The 14,391-nt window shown below is 40.2% G+C and overlaps 2 protein-coding genes across 4 annotated transcripts in view; one reads left to right on the forward strand and one right to left on the reverse strand.

Annotated features, from left to right (window-relative positions):
- Positions 1-6,360, reverse strand: part of HS2ST1 (heparan sulfate 2-O-sulfotransferase 1) — a 195,138-nt gene extending 188,778 nt beyond the window's left edge. The window contains exon 1 of one of the 2 annotated variants that reach the window (XM_082408707.1): positions 5,752-6,360. In XM_082408707.1, the coding sequence (XP_082264833.1) occupies positions 5,752-5,875 (124 nt within the window). In that variant the 5' untranslated portion in view covers positions 5,876-6,360. The remainder of the gene's footprint in view (positions 1-5,751) is intronic. The other variant, XM_082408708.1, reaches the window with a different exon arrangement.
- A 406-nt stretch (positions 6,361-6,766) lies between these two features.
- The window catches only part of SELENOF (selenoprotein F), a 37,240-nt gene continuing 29,615 nt past the window's right edge, over positions 6,767-14,391 (forward strand). For both annotated transcript variants that reach the window (XM_082339621.1, XM_082339622.1), the window contains exon 1: positions 6,767-6,910. In XM_082339621.1, the coding sequence (XP_082195747.1) occupies positions 6,827-6,910 (84 nt within the window). In that variant the 5' untranslated portion in view covers positions 6,767-6,826. The remainder of the gene's footprint in view (positions 6,911-14,391) is intronic.

Consider the following 14,391-nt stretch of genomic DNA (forward strand, 5'->3'; position numbering starts at 1 on the left):
TGGGGAAAGAAAACCAAGAGTATGATATATTGGAAACCAAGTAAAGAAAGTCTACCAAAAAGGAGGAAGTGATCAACTGTGTCAAGTTCTGCTGATTGGTCAAGTAAGACGAAGACCAAAAATTGACCGTAGGATTTAGGGAAGTTACTGGTGATTGTGGTAATCAGCGACAGTGAGAATAGACAATTTTTTAAAGTTTTACTGCTAAAGGAAGCTGAAATATGAGACAGAGGTTGGCTGAGAAAGAGGAGTCAAGAGAAAAATATCGTTTTGTTTCTAGTTGAGAGAAATAATAGCATGTTCACATGCTAATGAGAAGAATCCAGCAGAAAGGGAGAAAATGATAACTATAGGAGAATGAGGGAAAACTTCTGGAACCACGTCTCTAAGTAGGTGAGGGAACAGAATCAGGTGCACAAGTGGTCCAACAGGCAGTTAATCTATAATTAACAGGAAAAAAGGCAAAGTACAGAAACGCAGTTACTAGTAGGCGGGAAGATAATTATAAATAATTAGGCTATAGTGAACCATTGATTATAAAGTCCATCTATAAGTACACCCTTCAAAAGTGGTCATTTTGGAGAGCAGTGTTTGAATATTCATTACTATTTCAATTTCACTAAGTGCCAAAATCTCTTAGAAGGCTTAACAGAGTGGTAGAGATATCCTGGGATTACTTTAATTGAGATCAACTGTAGCAGTTGACTACTCCGTGGCACTAGATATCCTATCTAGGACTCATAAGTGAGACACCAATTAGCAATTCTAGAATAACTGCATTCCAATTAAACCATAGGTCCTCTAAACAGTAACTACTGTAAGGTTTGCAAACGATTTCATAAGTAGAGAAATCTATCATTCTTGGGAACATTTTACAGGTATGTATGGATTCAGGCACTTGTAAAAACTACCAAATTCCAAACAGCAGTCTCAACCTTGGCCCTGGAGTTAGTTCATTAGTTTAGGAGGGTTTTAAGAACATAGGGATTAACATAATTTTGACCAATGAAGATGCCTACATATCCATTCTGAGTTACTGTCCTCATTTAAAACATTATGTCCTAATGCATTCATAAATTTATTTAGTTGTGTTATAAGCATATGAACAACAAATATTATTTTAAATGCTTAGGCCGTATAGAAAATAAAGTTATCAGGCACATAATTCTTACATTTATATAACAAAGGTTTCACTGACTGTTCCACCAGTCAGCATTAGCAACAGTGTGACCTCAAGATTCAGAAAGAACTACTTTGTAAAAGCAACCAATTCTGACATGCAGAGTTCTAAGTAACTAAGTAGTAACCTAAGTGACAGTGTTCATTTTGACTCCATGTTATCGACTGTACCTCATTAGAAAAATTAAGTTTATACACATTTTAACAAAGTTTTTTCAGTATAACCCAGAGAAATTGTTCATAACTAATGTGCTTGTATCCCAAATTTAACTCACAAGTTGCAAGTTGTAATATGTTAATATTAAAAACAAAAAACTCACTCCATTAAATATAAACCATCTACTACAAATCAGTGATTCTTACCATTAAGGAGACTGCATACTCCTTTGCAAATCTGATGAAAGCTATGTATATAATTTCAGGGAATTCATGGATGCCTTGAAGCCTATATATGGGTCCCTAAGATCTAAAGAATCTCTGATTAGTGGGAAAAAATGGAGTCCAAAATTGATCCAAGAACATATGAAAACGTAATGTACGACTAAAAGAAGAACTGTAACATACAGTGGGGAAAAAAGATAAATTATTAATATAACATTTGCCATAAGTGGCCATTCACTGAGAGAAATTACAATAAACATATGACTGCTTTAAAGAGCTAAATGTAAAAATAAAAGTTATAAAATACTAACAAAATATAGAGAATGAACATAATCTTGGCTGGGGGAAGTCTTCTCAAGCGATGTAAGGCAACTACTTGCCTAAATTCATAGATTTGACTGCATAAAATTTTTAACTTCTGTATAAGCAAAATATACCATAAAATCAAGGGACAAATGACAGACCTGGAGAAAAACAGATACAAGACATAAGACAGATAAAAAGATTAATACTTCTAATATATTTTTAAAGCTCTAAAAATTGGTAAGATAAACTACTACCCAATAGACAAATGAAAATGAACAAGTAAGTGATGTTCAACCTAATTAGAAGTTGAGGAAATGTAAATCAATGCAACAACATACAATTTCACAGCTTCACAGAGTGGCAAAAATTAAAAGCTGACAGCATCCCATCCAGTGCTTGTATGTGTTGACACTGCAGATTATTGTAACCCTTGGGAAATAAATTGTTTGGAAAGTAACAGATTTTAAAATCTGTTAAATTATAAAATACATACATCTTTTGTTCCAGTAATCCCTTAATAGGAGAATTTATCCTACTGAAAACAGTACCAACAAATAAGGAGTTAAATAAACTTACATAAGGATGTTTCTTGTAACATTGTTTATAATACCAAGAAAGAAAATGGTAAAAAAAATTTTTTTAAAGTGGTGGGGGGAGAGATAAACTGAATGTTCATTATTGGCATAATGGCTGGAGAATTTATGATTCATGTATACTATGGAATAGTATACAGCTATTAGAATGAGTAAGTCAAATTTATATTTATTGACCTGGAAAGATATTCTATGATATTAAATGAAAAAAGCAAGATGCAAAGTAACGTGTATACTGCCATCCAATATTCGTTGAAAAAAAAAAAGATAAAAGAAAACTCTATTATGTGACATTGGTTTTTAGGAATTCCCGTTTACATACTTAATGTCCCAAGTGCTCAATGAATACACCTAAGTTTTGAATACAACTATCGCTCTATTAGAGATCTCACCATCAAAATATTCTGAAACCAAGGTGCATACAAAGTATTATCAGAAAATGCAATCCTTTGGAATCTTCTATAACAGAAAAGATAAACAATGAAAACTTTTAAGAGCAAAATGTTTAACTTTTTCTTTTTTTTTAAGCCATAAATGCAAAGTTTAATAAATTTAACTACACTGTAAGTCAAAATTCTGTGTGACAGATGACACCACCAAAGTTTCTGAAAAGTGATAAATGTGTGTTTAAGTTTTTCTGATGCCAAAACAAAAATGCTTTCAATGTTGTGATTTTACCACTTACAGAAAACCACCACAGAGTTTTTTTTTCCCCTGTAGCAGAAATAAGCTATCTATTTCGGTCCTTTCATTGGGTAATATAATTATGTTCATTACACGGGTATAAACAAGCAACAGACATTACATTAAACTAATTCCTTTGTGTCAGCAATTGAATTTTCTAAGAATGACATTCATTCTTAGCAATAAATGCAATTAAACATTGGTATTACAGTTTAAAAATTCTATTCAAACTGCTACATCTTAGTGTAATGTCAATATAAAGTCCCAAGCAGCCTGGTATAATTAAAGGGGAACTTGATTTGGAATCAGACATATCTGGGTTCCAGTCCTGGCTCTGCCACTTACTAGCTATGTGGTCAAGTTATATAACCTCTGAACCTGTTCCCGCATCTGTAAAAATGGCTTTCTATGGTGTTCTTGGAAGAGTAAATAAGAATATCAAATATGAAAGTGTCTAGTACAGAGTCTGATTGTCAAAATATGCCTCCTTCTGTGTTCCTTTCCTAAGGAAGATTACTAACTGACAACATCTGTTTTAGTAATGCCTGTTTCATATGACTTTTTTTTTAATCAAAAGACTGCTGATACGAGGTTATATATTTTATTTGCCATAATTTTGCATCTCCATTATTAGCTCCTTCTAGTGTTTTGTATCTGAGGCTCCTTTTCGAGAATTATTTAGTTCAATCCATATTTACTGTTTCTAATGGAATATGAAGGTTCCTTTCCTGTAAAAAATCATGAAAAAACACTACTACCTGTGGCTTTCTACATCCTCAGATAAATCTTTTTAAAATCATTAAGGTTGTACCTACAGAAAACACTTTCAAGCATTATGGAAAAAAAATGTTAGGCAACGAAGGAAAATTAAAATTTGAATTATCCCAACCCACTGTAATGTTTCTAAGAAATTCAAAGAGCAACACAACAAAGAATAAATACAAATTTTAATTTAATATAACTTTCAACTTTAAGAGGAGTCATTTTTTTCTCTGTAAAGCTGGATCATTAATCAGGCCACAATATGACCCTCAAAGCTGCTAAATAGATACAAACAAAAAGAGTACACTGGTCAACCTCCAATATTTAAAGTGAATATTTTTCCATCATACAAGACTCATATTAATAAAATCATAGTAAATAAAGTTGATATCTGTTCGAAACTGTACAGGGCAAGTTCTACCCTAGAGTTGAGGAGTGGAATTATTCCTAGCTCCTCTTCAAATTTATTTGCACTTCAGCTAGATTTATTTGATGCTCTTTAAAATGTCTCCAAGGCTTTTCGCAAAGTCTATCAAAACTGCAAATAGTCTGCTACTATTTGTAATATTTCAATTATTTTCTGATACATTTTCCCTAAATATTAATCATCACCCACAGCAGCATCTGTTACTTCTTAGTCTAAATTATAGTGCTGCTGGTATTTTATTATTTGCATTTTGAAAAGTATTTTAAATGATTTTGAGGTGAAAGTGTATGCATAAAAATACTTCACATTACTTTTCCACATTCAAATTACAGCCTCCTGAGCTGATTTTTTCAGTGCCATGTACGTTTTTAAATCAAAATGTACTGCTGGCATTCTTTTAATACTCCCTCCCCACCCCGAGCTCTTCCCAAATGCCGAAGTTCCCTACTAATCTGAAAGTACCTATTATCTGTGCATTCTTCGGGTCTTTCACATCACACTCCAACTTTTCGTACTTCAGACCTCTTCCGTAATTAAAGTAAGCACTGTTAACTCTTTAATGTACTTAACCTATGGTAAACTTTTTGCACTCTTCGTTTCATAAACTTAAATCTCACTAAAGCAATTCCCCTTCAACCTTTCCTCCTAAATTCACTACACCAACATTGCCGCGAAGCAACGTACACACACACCCCTATTCTTAAGCTCAAAATAATGGCAGTTTAGCGCCGCTAAAAAAGAATTTAAATGCTTGGATGCCTCGTTTCAGTACCTCACGGAAGCTTTTTAGTTGCTTTCCTGTCCTACCTGGGCACAGCCTATTTCTCCCGTCAGTTGTGCGGTCCCTTGCTGCCCCCAGCACAAGAGTGCAACTCACTACAGTGTATTTCTTTTACTCACCGTCATTCCAGCATCTCCCTCCATTTCTGCGCATCTATCCCTTCGCGAACCTCCCCATCCCCAAAAGATTCCGTAACCAGGTGCCCACATCTCAAATTAGAATACCCCTCGCCTGACACTGCCGAGGCTTTCCGTACGACTTCTAGGAGAACAAGCAAGCCTGAGCGTTTCTGTCTCCTCCAACAGTCAGTACCCGCTACCCAACGAGTTCGCTCTTATCTTGCTCTCTCCCAATGGAATGCCTACTTCAGGGTAACCCTTTGGCTCGGGGAAGCCCAACCTTGCAACCTCTGCCCCGTGACCTCGCGAGCCCAGCATACCACCCAAGCTTAATTCACACCATTCTTGGAGCTTGTGTTCTCGATGCCCCCAGTCCCATCTCTCTTTGCAACCTCTTTCAGCCTCCTGCCGAGGAGCCAGATCTCAGGTTAGACAAACGCCCACTTGCTCGGGTAGCACTGCCTCCCTGGCCCGGCCGCTTCCACACACCACTCAGCCCAGAGTGGCACGGCTCCTCACCTAGCTTCGACCGGGACTCCTCCAGTTTCTGGATCTGGTTCTCCAAGAAGAGCATTGCCACTGCGAAGGCCACCACCGCCAGCAGCTGCAACTTGGGCGGCATCATAATCCTGAGGAGCCCCATGAAACCCGCTGCTCGGGATCAAGACATACCGCGGGGGGCGGGGATCGGGGCCCCGGAGGCAAGGGAGACGCCGGGAGGAGCCCACCGAGCCGGGAGAAAGGCAAGGAGAGCGCGACAGCGAGAGAAGCACCGCAGCGACCCCCCTTCTCGCCTCCCCAGTCCCCCGCCCCCAGGCGCCAGCACCAACGCCGCCGGTGTCCGCTTCTCCTCGGCCGACTCCACGGCCGCCCCTCCAAAAGCCCGCGCAGCAAACACAGCGCGAAGCGGCTGCCGGGCTCTCGCTTCCCTCTACCGCCTCAGTCCCCGAGCCCCGCGCCCGCCTGCCTGCCTCCCTCTCTTCCTTCCTTCCCTCCCTCCTTTGGTCGCGGCCGCGCGCTCCTCCGCCAACGTTGCGGCTGCGGCTGCGCGGCCCTCGGCCCCGCCCCCTGCCCATCCCCCTCGGCCACCACGCGCACGCATCCACGTACGCTGCTCAGCAACCAGAGGCTCCGCCCACGGCTCCCGTTCGCTTGTGCTTATTGGACCGAAGAACCCCGGCGCTTAGCTCTTGGCTCGTGTCACGGTTGGTTTCCTTTGCCTAAGGTGTCAACCAAAGCGGCATTCGATTGGGTAAACTTGGAGAAGGAGGCAGGCCGAAACTGGCGAAGGCGGGGCTTCTTGGCTGCTTGAGGAAATGTCGTGAATGAAAGGAAAGAGCCCGGGGCAGCACAGATTTGGGGAGTCTAGGAAAATGCCTGATATGGGTTATCGAAAGGACCCAGCGACTTCATATTTATATCAAATGTAAAGGTATTTGTTCACCTTTAAGCTTCCATATACCCTTAGTTAATACCCGTCTCTGCAGACTAAGAGACATGGTGGCAACGGCCTTTAGCAGCCTGTTTTGGATCAGGCTCTGGAGTAGACGCCCCGAGCACAGGGGTCCTCGGGGCAGCCGGAGACCTACGGAAGATGGCACGTATGGCGGTCGGGATGGATGGGTGGCTTTTGCCGGCTTTTGGGCTGCGGCTGCTGCTGGCGACTGTGCTTCAAATGGTGAGTGGAGGTCACCTCCGCTGTAGCCCCAGGGCGAGTGGGAGGGATTGCGCCGAGGAAGACAGAACATTCGGTCCCGTTTGGGAGCCACAGTTCAAAAGGGTGGGAGGATTGGGCTTCCTCAGCGACTGCTGCGGCCAGAGTGCGACGTGGCTTAATTCCTCGTTTGATACTTACCTTTCCCCGTCTCGGGTTTCTAGCGGTTTTTTCTCCTGACTTTAGACTATCTTGAGTACAATTTGTAAGACACACCGTGAACGAAAAAAAAAAGGCACTAAGTTTTGCACAGGAATGAAGATTGTTTTTAAATTGGCAGAAATGCAAGGAACTATCGTTCCTTATGGCAAGGCTCCCAAATCTTAAAGCCCTGAGGTCTTTGGTCCAGGGTACACTTCCTTTTTACTTCTTTCTGTCAGTTGTTTGTGGTCTCTGTACGTCACTTTTAGACAGCCTTTAATCTCTGTTCTGTGGAATTCACATGCTGCTGGGTACACTTCAGTGCCATTTGTGATTTTAAACGACATTGTTGCAATAAAAGGAGCTATTCCATACTAAAGCATAATTTATTTTTGAAATTGATTTTCTAAAATGATAGCCTTCATCTCGTTTAAAATCGGACGGTGTTTGACCAAGTTTTTTTTATTTCGTTTTTATCCATTAACAGAACAGATGCGTTCTTTATCTTTGAATGGGGAAAGGCTAAATTCTATTTATTTTCCTATTCACTCACAAACAACTTACTGTTTGTTAACTTCTCCTTAGAAGTTTTTAGTCCATGTTTATGTGAATAATAAAACCTTTTAATATACACTATGGTTGGAGTTTTTACAAGTGTCTTTTATCAGCCTAATTTTTCAGGAGTTCTCTGTATTGAGCCTGATAAGTATTCTCCTAAAGACCTGGTTTAATTAATTTATCCAAGGTTTGGAGAAGTGAGGGTCTATACCGAAGGCCCCTACAAACACCTGGGCTTTTCTTTCATCAAGGAGTTTAAAGATCCTGCCTGTTTCCTTTTGTAACCTTACCTAAAAGGTGGATTCTTTACTTCTCTAATTAGCTTTACAGTACTCCATTATTCAGTCATTTGGTGCCTTAGAAATTACTGGAAGACCCCTTTCTAAACTTCGTACTCAAGAATTTATTGTCTTAGGTAATTTGCGTTCACCACCACGAAAAGATAAAAAAGAATAACATTTCAAGTTGCCTTCTCCTGATTTCACTCTCTTTAACTGTTTTATTATCTGTGGCTGTGTAACCACCCCCAAAGCTTAAAATAACGATTTCTTGTAATTCTGTGTGTCTGCTGAGCAGTTCCTGTGTTGATTTCCTCTGGCCTCATTTACACAGTTGAGCTGAGCCGGTAGGTCAGCTGAACTGAAGGGTCCAGGATGGCTTCATTCTTAGTGGTGCTGTCTGTCAGCTAGGTTCCCATCCATGTGACATCTCATTCTCCAATAGGCCAGACCAACTTCTTTTCGTGGCAGTCTCAGGGCAGCACTCCTACAGAGCAAAAGCTGCAATGCCTCCTAAAGCCTAGCCTCAGAAATCACATACATCACTTTCACATCACAATATTTGTCAAAGCAAGTCACAAGACCAGCCTGGATTTCAGGGATGGGTATATGGACTCCATCTCTGCATGAGAAGAGTGCCATAGTCACATTGCAAAGAAGTGTACATACCAAGGCAGGAGGAATTTATGCCCATTAAACAGTCTACCAAAGTGACCATCCACAGAATTCAAGCCAGAAACTTGGGTCTCATCTTCGACTCCTACCTTTTCTTACATACCTCACACCCAGGTAATTACCAAGTCTTGTTGATTTTACTTCCTAAATGTCTCTCAGATTCATCCACTTACTATTAATCCCTCATTTAGGCCACCAACCTCTCTCTCCTTAGACATAACAGCCTCCTAGTTCGCCCTTTAATTATCAGAATCTAAGCAGTTGTTTCTGCCAGCTTCCCAATTGCCCAAGGCAGAAATTAGTCGTTTTAAATTCTTTCCTTTCACTCTCTGACCCCAGTTAGTCATTAAACCCTTACAGATCTCCAAGCCAGTTCATTTAATTCTACCTCCACAAGTAGTACCTACATTCAGGCCCCGTCTCTGCTTGCCTGGGATTGCCACGACAGCTCCTGTAACTGCTCTCCTGATCTCATCCGCCCCCATTTCCTAGCGCAGTCTCCGCGGTGCATCCAAGTCATCTTTCTCAAACTTAGGTCGGTCATTGTTGAAACTCCTCAATGGCTCTCCGTTGCTTTAAAGGTGAAGTCTATCTTCAGTGTGCCTTAACAGGGCCTCTTTGACCTAATACTTACTTGTTTGTCTCTCCAGGCTTAATTCCCAGCATTTACCTCTACTGGGAGAGCAAAATGGTAGAGGTGGAAAGTTGGGGTCATTTTAGTACCTCTCACATACCATGTTTTCTCTCACCAGACCTAAAGTCAGGTGTTTAGATAAAAATGCAAGGCTTAACTTACATCCCGTTTCCAGATTTGCAAAGTCTGATATACCCTCTCCCTTACATCTTCTGTCGTCATACATTATGCTGTATTACAGATTCACAACTGCACCAAAGCTCTGTGTGTGGTTTGTATCCCTCCATTCCCATGCCGAGTGTAGCCAAAGAGAATACAGGGGCCACGTTTCTTTTATATATCTTTTTATTGTGCCTCACGTGTACATTTAAATCCCTCAGATGTTTGAAAGGCCTTCTAGTTCATTAGTGTTTGTTCCTTGCTATCAAAGTCATTTAGATATCTGTAGTGGGTTATGTAGAACAGTGATGAACCCCACCCACTCCAACAAACACATAATGACTGAAAATATTTAGAAAGGGAGGTCTGAGCAATTCACCTTTTTGTTGAACTGTTTTAATTTCTCTAAAGCTTACTCCTGTCTCTTTCTTCTGTAATGACTAGTGTTTTTAAGAAAAGAAGGCAATAAAATCTTGAAAATGAAAAGAGAAGTACAGAGGACTGTTGGAAAACTCTTAAGAAATTAGAAAAACTGCATTTCACAGTTAGCCTGAGGGGGAAGAAAGGCCAGGTGGAATAAGTAGCTGGCAGTAATAAAAATAAGCCAAACCTTTGAAACCTGACAAATGAATAAAAAGGGAATGAAGGAAGACTTTCTTGGTGCCCTGAGGTTGAGCTACTGGTATCGGCAGAAGACTTAGCTCCTACTTTGTTAATTCACACCTCTGAGTCCTCAGACTAGACAGGCTGAGCTTTTATTACTGTCTGTGCCTCTGAATAGCTCTAATTAAAGTTAGTAGCAACACATAGTTATCAATATTCCAATGAGGTGACAACGGGGAGGATATAAAATGATTTACTTGAAAATACATTCTGAGTATGCTTAAGCATTAGAAAAAACTATTTTCGTATAGCCTAAGGGAGCTGTTTTCTAGAGTGTCCCAGAACTAAGTGATACTCAATTCTTCATTCAGCTCATACATATTACTTCTTTCAGAAAGACACTGTAAGGATTTCCCTGGTGGCGCAGTGGTTAAGAATCCACCTGCCAATGCAGGGGACACGGGTTCAATCCCTGGTCCGGGAAGATGCCACATGCCACGGAGCAACTAAGCCCGTGCGCCACAACTCCTGAGCCTGCACTCTAGAGCCCGCGAGCCACAACTACTGAAGCCCATGCGCCTAGAGCCCATGCTCCACAACAAGAGAGGCCACCGCAATGAGAATCCCACGCACTGCGACGAAGAGTAGCCCCCACTCACCGCAACTAGAGAAAGCCCGCGTGTAGCAACGAAGACTCAATGCAGCCAAAAATAAATTAATTAATTTAAAAAGAAAGGCACTGTACTGGAAGCAGTATAAAATGATTTTATGTATTATTGATTCTGAGACACCACACCCCATCCCCTACGCCTACCCCTTTTTCTTCACAAGTTAACATCTGGATTGGTCTTATTTCAATGGGTGGCACAAGTGTCAGCATTTTTGTTATTTTTAATGGTACATACAATAATGGTGCATCATGGATTCTGTGAAAGGTGGTAGTTAATAACAGTGGTTAAGGGTTTTGAGGGCAGGCCAGGATTAGAATCTTGATGCTGCCATCTAATGTCCGTTGTATTGTCTTAAGATAGATTACCTCAACTGTCCTAAGCCTCTGTTTCTTTCTCTATAAAATGAGGATAATACCCCTATCATAGGGGGATAAGATTAAATAGAATAATGATGTAAAGTGTTTAACAAAGTATCTGGTGCTTTGTAAGAGCTTGCCATAAAGGCTGTGTTTCTGGTATTTGTTTTCATGGGGTTTGTCTGTAAACCCATGTATTTTGTCTCAGATTTAAAATCCATTCAGAATTATTACATGAGAAACCTATGAGTTTTCTGAGTAAAGACCGGTTAAGAGACAGCTAATCATGTGAATGTATAAGTGTAATAAAATGTATAGCTATACCAGGCTTTTGCCTGAAAAGGTGATGTTACATTATAGTTATTACAGCTTCCAAGCCAACAACCCTTATGTTTATAAAGAACTCAGTAATATCAGAAAAATAAATCAGTGACTAATGCAAAGGAGTCTCTTAGCCTGTCAATCCTACTTTGAATTGGAGAAGTCATAAACTGTTAAGTGGTTATCCCAATCAGGGTTATCCCACCCAGTCCTTAAAATCTATGTCTTTCTTAGAAGGGTGGCTAATTATTTTAAAATTTAGGAGAATTTCCTGGCGGTCTAGTGGTTAGGACTCCAGGCTTTCACTGGTGAGGGCGCGGGTGCAGTCCCTGGTCGGGTAACTAAGATCCCACAAGCCACATAGTGTGGCCAAAAATAATAATAAAACAACAATAAAATTTAATATTTGGCCTTACTGTGCACATTTAAATGCTGTTCATTACTTTTTGGTAATAAAAAGGTGGGTGGGCATAATTTATAATTTTGAACTCTTCTATATTATTTAGAATTTGGTACTTACCTATGAAGTGCTTAAAAATATGTTCTGATGTTCTTAGATTCAAAGCCTTAAGTCTGCAAAACCAATGATATAAGAGAAAAAAGTAGCTCACTCATGGAACTCAAGATACATTCTAGGGCTTCCCTGGTGGCGCAGTGGATAAGAATCCGCCTGCCAATGCAGGGGACACGGGTTTGATCCCTGGTCCTGGGAAGATCCTACATGCTGCGGAGCAACTAAGCCCGTGCTCCACAACTACTGAGCCTGCGCTCTAGAGCCCGTGAGCCACAACTACTGAAGCCTGCGTGCCTAGAGCCCGTGCTCCGCAACATGAGAAGCCACGACAATGAGAAGCCTGCGCACCGCAACGAAGAGTAGCCCCCGCTCACTGCAGCTAGAGAAAGCCGGTGCACAGCAACGAAGACCCAACACAGCCAAAAATTAAAAAAACAAATAAATAAATAAATTTATTTTAAAAAATTTAAAAGATACATTATATCTCCCCTACTCTTATCTCTATCCCATGTCTAATATAATGACTTAAAAATAAGTCGTGTTTTGTAGTTTTTAAGTGTGCTTTCACAATGGAAGGTGGGAATAATTCTAAAATTTATTAAGTACTCACTGTGTACTGGGCAGGATACAAGATGCTTTCTGTACTTTTTCTCCTTTAATTCCCAAAACTTTGTGAAGTAAGTGGTAATTATTCGTATTCAGAAATTAAGAAGTAAGGTTGCTCTGTGCTGATATTTGAATCAAGTTGTCATCAGACTCAAATACATGTTTTGCATGTTCATGCTACCTGTCAGTAGGTGCTCAGTAAATGCCAGAATAAAACCAAGTATTATGATCCCATGATTATTCATTTGAGATTCTTGTTTTATAAAACATGCTTTGGTAACAATTTATGTTTGTTAAGCAGTTGACAGTTTCAAAGTTATTTCATTTTTATCACCTGTTTTAGTTACCATGGCTACAAAACAAATCACCCTAAAATTTAGTGGTGTAAAACCATTGTTTATTTTGCTTTCAAATTTCTATGGGTCAGCAATTCAGACAGGGCACAGCAGGATGGCTGTGTGTTCCATGGTGTCTCAGACCTCCGCCTGAGACTGAAAGACTAAAATGTGAAGGCTTTTTACTCACATGTCTAGTAGTTGATGCTGGTTGTCAGCTGGAGGCCTCAGGTGCTCTCTACATGGGCCTCTCTCTACATTCTCTCTGTAGTTTAGGCTGCCTTATAGCACGGTGGCTAAATTCCGACGTCAAGTATTATAGAGAGACAGGTAACAGCACCTGCAGGCACTAGGCAAGCAGAGATTGTTTCCTTTTTTATGACCTACCCTCAGAAATCATGTAGTATCACTTCCTTGACACTCTGTTGGTCAGAACAGTTACAAGCCCCTGCCCAGGTTGAAGGGGAGGGAACATAGACTCCCACTCCTCAGTGGAGGACTGCCAGTCACACGGGGGATGATATGTATATATTGATGTGGCTGTCTTTGGAAAAATAGAAATTAACCTGTGAAATTGATTAAGCAGATCACTTTACTAGTAAATAATTACTCAAAGTGCTAGTATAGTAGCAAGAGTCTTAAGTCCCTCCCACTAGACTGGGATACTTGATCTATTTTGATATATTATGATATACAGTCCACATTATTACTGAGATAAGGTAAAAGATGTATGTATATGGTATCAAATTAGGATGTTGACTTACTGTTAGGTCAGTGGGATGATCAGCATTTTGGAAGAGTATGCCAGCAGTACTTAAAGTTTTTCACGTTGGGATATGCCATTGGGTTTCAATCTGCATGATTAGTCAGCTGGTGAGCCAAATCCAGCAAGCCTTGTTTTTGTAAATAAAGTGTTATTGGAACACAGACACCCATTCATTTATTATTGTCTGTGACTGCTTTTGTGCTGCAGTAGCTGAGTTGAGTAGTTCCAACAGAAACTATATAGCCACCCAAGCCTGACATAATTACTACGGGGCCCTTTACATAAAATTTGCAGACCCTTGGTCTAGAAGATCAACCAGTCACAGTCAAACCATCTGAAATTCCCCCTACTTGAGGCTGTGGTTTTGACCAATTCATTTGCTTAACACACAGGAGAATTAGCACAAGTGCTGGAAATACAGAGAAATAACTTAATGCTTGCCCTTGAAAGAGTTCACAGTATTACCGGGGAATCAGACAATCCTAGATTTACATAGTACAGTGTCATGAGTGGTGCTGCTTTACAGCTGTGCATAAATTTCGTTCTCAGAAAAGACAATGGCTAAATACTGGGATCTGATTTTTTTCAGAGAAGTCTTCCTAAGAAGACTGATATACCACTTGGGTTCTCAGAAATAAGTAGAATTTAACAAGGTGGAAAAGTGTAAAAGAGCCTTAGAGTAGAAAAGTATGAGCAAATGTACATTTGAGTAGGGGTTTTATATTCTCAGATACTAAAGGAATTCATTATAGCTGAAAAGTAGAATGGGATTGGAGACGTAATGAGAGATAGGACTAGCTGACCATTTAATCCACTGAGGCAGGAAAA

This window comes from Balaenoptera borealis (genome assembly GCF_965194805.1).
Source record: "Balaenoptera borealis genome assembly, chromosome: 1".
NCBI classification, from domain to species: domain Eukaryota; kingdom Metazoa; phylum Chordata; class Mammalia; order Artiodactyla; family Balaenopteridae; genus Balaenoptera; species Balaenoptera borealis.